Below are 11,015 nucleotides of genomic sequence, written 5' to 3'. Positions count from 1 at the left end.
TCTTAATAACGACAACTAAGCTAACAAGCAGTAAAATGGAGTCAATCATAAACATTTTTGTCTTATTCCTGGTTGCAACTGGTGTAAGCAGTAGATATAACTTCAAAGATGAATTTCACAAGGTAGACATGGAGGAAACATACCATAAGGAGAATGATGAAAGTGGACCTTGTGAAAAATCCAATTTGGAATGCACTTACACTGGTGATCAATCATGCTTTCCTGGTGGATTTACCATTACAGAACCTGGTTCAAAGCCTAAGTGTTTCTGTCAATATGGATGGACCGGACCAAATGCACAATGGATACCTAATACAAATGACCCTGAAGGAATCAATCGAATCAGAGCTGATAACTGCTTGACTCCTTGTCATTATACACATCATGTCAGGTATTGTAAGCAGAATGACGTTACTTGTATTGCAAAAAGAAATATCATATGTGTAGTATTATTAGCCTTTTGGGAGATAAAATAAAAACCACAGCTGTTATCTCAAACAATAAGTATATTGGAAATTTTTCTATGATTTTGTATGGTTCGAAATTAATTAAAAAACAAATTAATTGACCAAATATTTTTAGCATGTTTTTTTAAAAAATTTTCTCCGCAAATACTTTCCTAGAATATGGCTTACATAAACAAAATAAAACAAATGCTTTGCCATTATAGAAACGAAACATGTATCATGAAAACTTGCGACGTACGCTGTGCAAGCTCTCATGGAAAATGCAATCCTCAAACTGGTAAATGTGAGTGCTGTCGCGGTTGGTCTGGACCAAACGCGAAGTATGATAGTGCACTTGATCGATATGTTGCAGATTATTGTGACAAAGAATGTCAATTCCTTGGAGCAGGCGTAGCGTAAGTAGAGCATACCAATCCGGTTAAAAGTTTAATTACTTTGAATAGCCTGTTTTTTTAAAAAAAAAAAATGCAAATGTTAATATTTTAGTAATCCTGAGTGCAAAAAGGTTCCAGAAGTTGTGCCACCATGCGACCCCAAGTGCTCCAATAGTGAAGGTGTCTGTCTTCCTGGTGGTAGATGCAAATGTTGCACTGGCTGGACTGGACCAAATGCTAGTCATTACAGCTCTGACAATGGCGAAAATATGATTGTTGCAGACTATTGCAATGTGTACTGTCCTTACACTTCTGACAACCTGTAAGTATTTTTTAGATTTAAAACTTCTTTTTAAGCTATTATTAAAGAACCCTAACATTGACTACGTTTAGTTCGAGAATGTATTTCAAGATTTTGTCAATACTGTCCTTGTATTTCAGAAACCAATTATGTCTCCGACCAAATTACATTGAAAGATTGGCACGCGCTGGACGGAAGATCACTGTTTAAATTTTTAAAAGAAGAAAGAAGGAAGAAGAGAAAGTTTTATAAGTTCTTAGAACATTCGTATGTTAACTGCACACTAACATTTAACTTTGCACTTGTATTTTTTGTATTTTCTAAAAATAATACAATACTTTATATATGAATTTTGCTCTGATAACCATTCCCTTTTTTACATTCTATATTAACCAATCTAAAGGCAGGACAAGAAGGATTTATTGAAAAGACTAAATTGTAAAAGTTGACAATTGAAAATCTTTTTTATTAAAACGCTAATATTAAATTAATGATATTGCATTATATGCTCTTTCTAAGTGTTCTAAATTTGACCACCAATTAGTACTAAATATTCTATATGTAAGCATCTTGTGAGACTCTAAGGATTGTTTAAATTATTTTGTCATTCTTTTTGTCCGTAAGAATTACATAATGGAACTTGAAAATTAGTATTCCCCCCCCCCCTCAAATACTAAATTCTGTTAGTGGCTACAGCCCACTTATGCATTTACATAACATTAAGATTAAATCAGACGGGACAAAGGACGGCAACAAATATACAGTGACACAGTACAGTGTCCGCTATAGAGAGGTGTCCGCTACATGGAGGTTCTTTCCAAAATTAGCTCACATTTCTTCAAAAACCATCCCGGGGTTATTAGGGCGTATTGAAATCGACTGTAAGGTGTATCAAGAGACAGTGAAGACAATATATTGAAGTTATGTTACCTTTCTTTCAAAACTAAAACAAGCTCATGACTTGACAAAAAACATTAAGAAATTGTTTTGTCTTTGCGAAGACAATTTAATATCTTCCACTTTGTCAATTACTTCTGAAGTTAGGCCAGTTAGAGTTTCATCATTTTGATTCCCTGCAAATTTTTGATTTTATGGACCCAAAAAAGCCATAAACTGGCTGAAAGATAACAAACAAAAGATTGAAAATTATTAAATAATAATGTAAAACATTGTCTTAAGTAAATATAAACAAATTCTTTACAAAAATTTGTTTTGCTTGACCCATTCGTAAGCCTGTCTGCTGTAAAGAGGTCAGTTCCAGGGGATAATGTCAATCGGGACCTTGAAATGATGTCTGTTATATAGAGTTGTCCGCTATAAAGTGTCCGCTACATGAAGGTTTTGTTATGAGAGTTTGACCGTCGTTTCATTCGTTCCCAAGAAAAATGTCTGTTGTAGAGAGGTGTCCACTATAAAGGATGTCTGCTATAAGGAGGTTTCACTGTATTGAAAATAGTAAAAGACAATTCATTATTAAAAAAATGGGATAAGCACAATTAATATACCTGTAGCCAATTGAATAATTTATGATATTCCACCTGTTATATTAAATATTTACATTATGTTGATTTTTTTCATTCAAATCGTTCAAGCATTAATTTCTTTTGTCTTTAACTCATTAACGCGCCTGATTGGTTAAAAGTATATAAAAATGATTTAGGCTAAAATATTGTAAACATCTGCAAATTTGTTTTTATACTTCTGTAAAAAACATGAATTCCTTAAATATTTTGTGTTTGGTTGACCTGAATTCTTGTTGTTTTCTTATTCCTTAAGAAACAATTGTGGCATATAATAAAGCAGATATTGTCCGCTCTTGTTGAATATCAGGTTATATCCACTCGAATTAAGGAATACGAGGTTTACGAGGTTCAACGAATAAACATAAAATTTAAGGATACAGTTTTCATTAATTGTCAGCATACTTAAGTATATTATTCTCTATCTTCCAGTACTGTACGTGAAATCCTAAAAAAAATTTCCAGTACAAAATACAAAATTCAGTCAGTCAAATTTCGAGTAAGATACATGTGGCTTTTAAGAATACGCCACTATGCACAAATGACAAAGTCTGTTCTTATACACGTGTCGAAATGGAAACTAAATATGCCAAAACCTTTACGAATTTTACCGTTAGATATACTCTTGGAGAGTTATGTAAGGACGCAAATCCTAGAATTTTTACAATAAATAATAATACTAATAAATGCTAAGGAATATTAAATACTAAGTAGATACACAATAAGTAAACATAGGTTATTGAGATTTATTAACCCGAGGTGATTTATATTCAACGACGCGCAGCGGAGTTGAATATAATATCACCGAGGGTTAATAAATCCAATAACCTATGTTTACCTATTGTATATATGTTTTATTATATACCCAAAAGAGATTGTTATAATTAATATTACTTATTTTTGTTTCGATTTCTTTGCTTTGATGTTTTTGTAAAAAGAATTTTCTCGACAAAAAAGTTCCCGCCATTTCACGTGTTTGGACATCGACCAATCAGAAAACGGACCACTAAGAAACAACCAATCACAGTTAATTACGATAAAAATTAATGAGGCGGAAAGGATAAAATCAAAACATGCGTTTACGAATGTTTTGTCAAAACTATTGTTACGTCACAAGCATTGAATAATACGGGTGGAATACGATTATTTATTCAATGGCTGTTTTTGCTTACGGGTATATAATAATATTGAATATAAGTGAAAAAACATGAAATACCTTGAAATTTTAAAATTTAAACCTTAATTTTTACTTTAAACTAAGTGAAAAGCCCAGCCTTAAAAGTCGGTTTTTTACAGGTAAACCGTACGACACACCCAGGTGGAGCACTTTAGTATAGATGCACACAGTATGTCTCAAATTCAGTGGAGTGCTCATAGCGATACAGCATTAATAAATTTTTTAAAATTATTTTCATGCACGTTAACCTGAAGTATACCTTCATGTTACAGCCTGGCAGATTCATTTTAGTTAAAGAAGAATCGTGACGCTGGAATGAACGCTCATTACAGAAAAATCATGTCACCTATGATGTCACAAAAACAGGCTGCAGTCCCGTGCAGCTATAAAATTTACCGCGAAATTTTTGCTTCAAACACAGACTATCTAAGACTGTCAGCTATGCATGTGTATTTACCAGAAGAGACACGAAAACGTGTAATGTTTTTCGGTAGTTGGTTAGCTACCTAGAAGCAGCAAAATATGTGTAATTTCAGTTTTTAAGTAGTAGGCATAGCTAGCTAGCTTTAAACATAACAGGTGTAATATTAAACTGTACATATTTAAAATGGCCCCACTAGTGCTATTAAACAAAATTGACTGTGGTCGCGAACGGTTTACGGTCTTTCGATTTGCTTATCCACACGCACCGCGACACTGTCAATACTTCAAAAAAAACTCACTAAAGAATCAATATCTTGAAAATCTGCTAAACACAATAATTAGTAGCTTTATTTTGAAACAAGAAATAAAGAAAGATAAAAATCGACACGTTTTTATGGTTTGACTATCCATGGAAAGATCTTGCAGCTTCTTAACAAACAACTAAAGACACTGTTTTTAAGAACTTATCCGCAAGCGTATCTCAAGTTCATTTTTTGAAGAAATTGTCGACTCGCAGACCTGTTAAGATTTCAAGACAGCATACCAAAGCTTAAATCTCCAATGGTGAACAGAGTAAACTACACACACTGGTTATCTACTTACGTGGAGAGACATGTTTAAGAAAATACGGACATAAAAGAAACCAGCAACTGTTACCAAGCTTTGCTATCAACAATGTGTATCTTTTCATAATGTCAATTTCCAGCAATGGAGAATGGTAAATAAGAACTGCTGATAACAGAATCTTTTTGTTAGTTACATGTCTTTAAATAGCCGTATTAATATGTGTGATTAAATTAAAAACTATCTAGGGAGTACTCTTTAGGAAGAAAACCATTGAGACCTAAAAATAGTCCGCTATGATTTGTTGATGCTGAATGTACGAAATGAAATATCTTGGTAACTGGAAAACGCGCCAACTGTTTAGATGGGTACGTCTGGAAATCGTTGCGAGTTTTCATTTTTATGGTTCATAAATGGCGATAAACTGGGTGAACGTCTTTGTCTTAAAATATAAAGGAAAATTCTTAGAAAAGTATTTTAGCCAGAATGCTAATTTTTTGTTACATAAAATTTAGAGCCTATTTGAGGCAACCCCTCAGAGACACGAGTCATGTGCTTGACATCAACTATCCAATGAGAAACAATCAAATAATTGCCACTTTTTAGAAATTAGTGTCACTTTGTGCATGTATGGAGGTATAAAAGAAACCTGCACAGTGCATGTATGAACTGAAAAAGTGGAAAAGAAAAAAATGAATCAAAGAAAACTTGATACTCCTTTCCTTTATTTCTATCTATGATTGTTTTTAATTTTTCCAAAAATACTGATTTCTCACCTTTATTCGACTTTTCAAAATCTCAATCTAAAAATTTGGATAAGAGAGACTTTATACTATTCGAATCTATTTAAACAACAGCCCCTCTTAGGATTCAACAAGAGTTGGCAGTGTTCTATAGCAGCTCATCTTTAAACGCCATTATGTCAAAATTGTGTGTGGGCTTGAGCGCCGTAAATTTGTATTTGTAATAATAAGATTATATCAAAAGAAATTACTGCTTGAATGCCTTAAATTATTAAAATCAAGATAAAATTGATCACTTCCAGTAAGTATTAGAGGTGGCTATGTCATAAATTATTCGATAGCCATCTTAACCAATGTATACATTGATTATTTTATTTCATTTTTTTATTAATGTGTTTTCTTTCTTCTGTCCTGTTTGATTTGATCTTAAAGTGATGTAATTATATAACTACTAGTGGGCTTCCCTGCTTCTCCAAGCGTTAAGATGTATTGTAAATAAGGGACTGTTTATGAGAAACAATAGAAAGTGTTGTATTATTTTAGAAAAAAATACAAGTGCAAAATTATATATAGTGTGTGCTTATGATGCGAATATTCTGAGTATATGAGAAGCTCTTTCTTCTTCTTTCTTCTTCTTTTAAAAATTTAAACAGTGATTTTCCGTCCAGCGCGTGCCAATCTTTCAATGTAATTTGGTCGAAGACATAATTGGTTTCTAAAATACAAGGACAATATTGTCAAAATCTTGAATTACATTCTCGAACTGAACGTAGTCAATGTTGGGGTTCTTTATTAATAGCTTAAAAAGAAGTTTTAAATCTAGAAAATACTTACATGTTGTCAGATGTGTAAGGACAGTACACATTGCAATAGTCTGCAATAATCATATTTTCGCCATTGTCAGAGCTGTATTGACTAGCATTTGGTCCAGTCCAGCCAGTGCAACATTTGCATCTACCACCAGGAAGACAGACACCTTCACTATTAGAACACTTGGGGTCGCATGGTGGCACAACTTCTGGAACTTTTTTGCACTCAGGATTACTAAAATATTAACATTTGCATTTTTTAAATAAAAACAGGCTAGTCAAAGTAATTGAACTTTTAACCGGATTGGTACGAATTACTTACGGCACGCCTGTTTCAAGGAAATGACATTCTTTATCACAATAATTTGCAACGTATCGATCAAGTGCACTGTTATATCTTGCATAAGGTCCAGACCAACCACGACAACATTCACATTTACCAGTCTTTGTATTGCATTTCCCATGTGAGCTTGCACAGCGTACATCACATTTCTTCATGACACAAGTTTCGTTTCTGTGAAGACAAAATAATAGTAAAGGGCTACATTTCTTTAATTTTTTTGCAAAAGTAAACTATAATCTTGAACAAATTATTTACGGTCGAACAAGCATTTTTTTAAAAACAGGCTAAAAGTATTGCCATAGACTTAGGCGGATCGCAGATATTTGAACAATTCGAAAAACAACATATACGAACATTTTTAGTATACTTCGTGTTTGAGATTACAGCTGTGATTTATCTATTTTAAAAAAGTTTTTTTTTAGTACACATTTCTGATATCATAATTCTTTATATAATAATTCTTTTGCATTACAACAAAGGAATGGTAAAGGGCAACAATTAATTTGTTTTGCAAAAGAAAGCCATAATCTAAAAACATTATTTACGGGCAAATATGTATTTTTCGAAGAACTGCCAAATATAAATTTTTCAATACAAATCCTGTTGAAGATTGTAGTTGCGATTTATTAATTTTCAACTCCTAAATTTACAATTTCTTTATTAATAGCCGTCGTCTGTTTGTCTGTCCGCGAAAGATGCGTCCTGTTACGGAGACACGAAATGCGATATATAAAGGACGGGCAACCCCGTGGATTTTCAACGGTTTAACGACTATTCTATATTATAAAACCCGTATACGTCTGTCCGTCTGTTACGCAAAATAGTACCACAAGTAGCGACACAAACATAATGAGGTATTAGAAGGACAGGCGAACAGTCGATTTTTCCACGGGCACGAAAAAAAATAATACGTCTTATATGATTTCTGTCGGAAATACAAAAAACGTCAATGCTGGTTACAATACCTGACATGATGTGTATAATGACAAGGAGTCAAGCAGTTATCAGCTCTGATTCTATTGATCCCTTCAGGATCATTTGTAGTAGGTATCCATTGTGCATTCGGTCCGGTCCATCCATATTGACAGAAACACTTTGGCTTTGAACCAGGTTCTGCAATAGTAAAACCACCAGGAAAGCATGATTGATCCGTGTAAGTGCATTCCAGATTGGATTTTTCACAAGGTCCACTTTCATCATTCTCCATATGGTATGTTTCCTCTACGTCCATATTGTGAAATTCATCTTTGAAGTTGTATCTACTGCTTACACCAGTTGCAACCAGGAATAAGACAAAAAAATTTATGATTGACTCATCTTCCTGCTTGTTAGCTTGTCGTTATTAACATTAAGACCTGTATTTATATCCCTTTCTTAGCATTATGTAGGGGTCAAAGACCCACACAAATTGGCAGAAATATTTCAAGTACGTCTGTACCTCCTCTGTGTTTGAACTTTATATCTTTAGCTTTCTCTGAAATTCAAAACTAACTACGTCCGAAGAAAATTAACAATGCGTGACTGTTTTGTAATTGGTTATCAGTTTTTGCTTTCGTAATGGTTGCCATCTTCACAATTTTTTACTGTTACCGTTACAACACTGAAATTTACTCAGCCTGTGTAATGCAAGCCAGTAAATACTGGTAGAGAATAGTCTCGTTGATTGTGTTAATTTTTTTAACGAAAAAAAAAATTGTGGCAAAACATGACGATTAAAAGTTCAAGAAGTCAGATATATGTTTTAATCTTGCAGTGATAGTATCTATAATCACAATGCCTGTCTAAGCAATACTGATATCTTATCAGATTTCAGCATCATCTACGCGTTTTTGTCGTGGAACTGTTCTGTCAATTTGAGTAAAATGAACTGAGGTTAGAGAAGATTTCTTTTATTTTCGCGGAAAAAAGATTTTTTCAACTCATCTTTAAAACGTCAACAATTTTAATGATTTCAGTTTATGAGGAATGCTAAATTTACAAAAAAAACAAACACATGAGGAACATTTTCTCGAACAAAATCAGCCTTTCCTATTTTCTTTTATTTATTTATTTAAATTTTTATTTATTTATTATTTTTATTTTGAAAAAGCACAGTACCTATTTTATGGCGGCTTTTATTCAAGTACGATTTTCGCATACCGTTTTACCTCTCAATGTCTTTTCCAAAAAAGAATAAAACATAAAGAACACGTTTTTGATGTTCAAAATTTATTCTGGACACCATAATTCGCCAGCCTGAATCCCCTGTATAATCCTCAAAAATCGGAGTAATATTTCATAAACTACGATGGAGAGCTGATTTGCGCCTTCCTTGCGCGTGCAAAAAGAAAACAGCAGCAGCAGTGCTTTTTTAGTAATAACACCCAACCAAGCCAGTAATCTCAATTACTTGATAAAATTCGCAAAACTTTGCACTAATTTATGTTCCGGGTTTCAGCTGCCTTAATTTTTTGGGAATATTTTAGTGTTTTGTTTTTTAATAAATTGTTTTCGCTAGGTAGCTAGATTCATTCACAAATCAATGGCCACTCCAACACAATAATTGTTATCACGTATGCCACACCATACGGACATTTCTGTGAAAAATGTCAGCAGATCTCCCCACTCCTACCCAAGAAAGTCGTGATAAGCTGCATGTACGGCAAAAAGTGCATTTTGGGAAGGATTATGCGCTGTAAGCAAATAACCAATTCACTTCCTCATCAAAACCTGAAGAAACTTTGAATGCGTAAACTGACTGATATGCTGATATGTATAATCCACAGGCTCCCTAGTCATCTCTAAGCCTTTGATTTGCATTTTTGGAGAATTCTAACCTTATTTATGCTAGGTCGTGGCTGGCGACAACAAACCGCATTAAAAAAAGGCATACGTTTCTTCGCCAGTGGAGCCGTTGTTATGAATCATTCTGGGCTTATTTCCTTACAAGAAAGTAAACATATATAACAAAATAATTCCGAAACATTTATCCCTTGTGGCTATTCGAATCTACGCAGTTCCTTAAAGCAGTACTTTTTATTCAAGCTGAAATTCCTATAATTTAAGCAAAAATTAAAGAATGACCTGTAATGTGGTTTTTTAGTTTGATAAATTTTAACTGGTAACTTTTTCCTTATAATTTTACCTCCTGAGTTGTTGCATCTTCAATTCAGAAATTTGTTGACACCAATAAATCGTTTTTGAAGGAATATCAATTTTAAGTATTTTTAATGTGCATATCAAAGATTCATGAGTCGTATAACTTTAAGTTGATTATATTACAAATTTAAGAATGAAAATGTTATTGTTCTTAATTTATAGGCCTCCTGATTGTATACAATCTGGTACTATTCAGAAATAACCAGATGCGACATAAAAAAATTTAAACTTTACAGGTACAAATTTGATGCAAAAAGGTAATTTAACAGGTAGGTAGGTAACATCTTAACGCAATTATTTTTACGCAATTACAATCGAGTCCTTATTTAAACACAGGCACATAATGAAAAATTAAGGCACATAATAAAAAATTAAAATCCAGTATCGAAAAGATTAGTTGCACTTTTAGCAAATAAAAATAGTTTGCGATCTTCTAATTTTGGTGTATTTTTTTTAAAGTGTCTGTTTCAGTTAGCTAAAACTATTGGATATTCTCACTTAAAAAGAGTACTGCTTATTAGCTTTTACAACTTTGAGTAAATCAGATATACATAGTTAATTCACAAAACTGATTTTACTATTCGTTTGGATAATATTGTACCTTTTAAGTAGTTTATTTAGGTTAAACTATTGCTCTTACCTTTGTAGACGATTGCTCACAAAACCTGACTGGTATTATGAATTACTAAAAAAGACCAGAAAGGAAAAAAGCCAGTTTGTTTCGTGAAAATTTAAAATGTCGTTCTGCAAATATATTAGCAGGCTTAATAGAACATTTTCAAAAAGCCTTAGTAATTTTAAAAGGCGTTGTTATCAACTTTATTCCATAAACTAGACAACGAGGTTAATCTTATCAAGTAGGTGAAGATAATAGATATCAGGCTGAATGGAAAAGCAGATAACCTTGCACCTACAGTTTTACATTTGCTGATAAAATTTGAACTATTGTAATTGTCTGGGCACTAGAAGTGTAATCTACTTTTGCAGAAAAAAGATAATCTGAAGGTTAAATTAAGGTGGGAACATAGTTTTTACTTATTTGCGTAGGTGTCTGACCTTTAGAAAAACGCATATGAGAAGTGGGTATAAATACTGACGTAATTTACCTATTGACAACAAAACTGTGGAGTATCAGGATGGAACTAACCAACAACAT

At 33.0% G+C, this 11,015-nt stretch overlaps 2 protein-coding genes across 2 annotated transcripts; one reads left to right on the top strand and one right to left on the bottom strand.

Moving 5' to 3' along the window:
• The first annotated feature begins 626 nt into the window (after positions 1-626).
• Positions 627-1,368, top strand: LOC130645969 (platelet endothelial aggregation receptor 1-like). The gene is made up of 3 exons (XM_057452097.1): positions 627-862; positions 954-1,163; positions 1,283-1,368. The coding sequence occupies exons 1-3, from the start codon at positions 627-629 to the stop codon at positions 1,350-1,352; spliced, it is 516 nt and encodes a 171-aa protein (XP_057308080.1). The 3' UTR covers positions 1,353-1,368.
• Positions 1,369-6,089: 4,721 nt separating this feature from the next.
• Positions 6,090-7,343, bottom strand: LOC130644863 (teneurin-a-like). The gene is made up of 3 exons (XM_057450634.1): positions 6,701-7,343; positions 6,404-6,613; positions 6,090-6,284 (listed from the first exon to the last, which is right to left on the bottom strand). Exons 1-3 carry the CDS (start codon positions 6,874-6,876, stop codon positions 6,215-6,217), a joined length of 456 nt encoding a protein of 151 aa, XP_057306617.1. The 5' UTR covers positions 6,877-7,343; the 3' UTR covers positions 6,090-6,214.
• Between the last annotated feature and the right edge of the window lie 3,672 nt (positions 7,344-11,015).

Source organism: Hydractinia symbiolongicarpus, chromosome 5 (assembly GCF_029227915.1).
Source record: "Hydractinia symbiolongicarpus strain clone_291-10 chromosome 5, HSymV2.1, whole genome shotgun sequence".
Classification (NCBI taxonomy): Eukaryota; Metazoa; Cnidaria; class Hydrozoa; order Anthoathecata; family Hydractiniidae; genus Hydractinia; species Hydractinia symbiolongicarpus.
The sequence above is the reverse complement of the archived record's forward strand: the minus strand, read 5'-3'. Positions and strand labels throughout refer to the sequence as shown.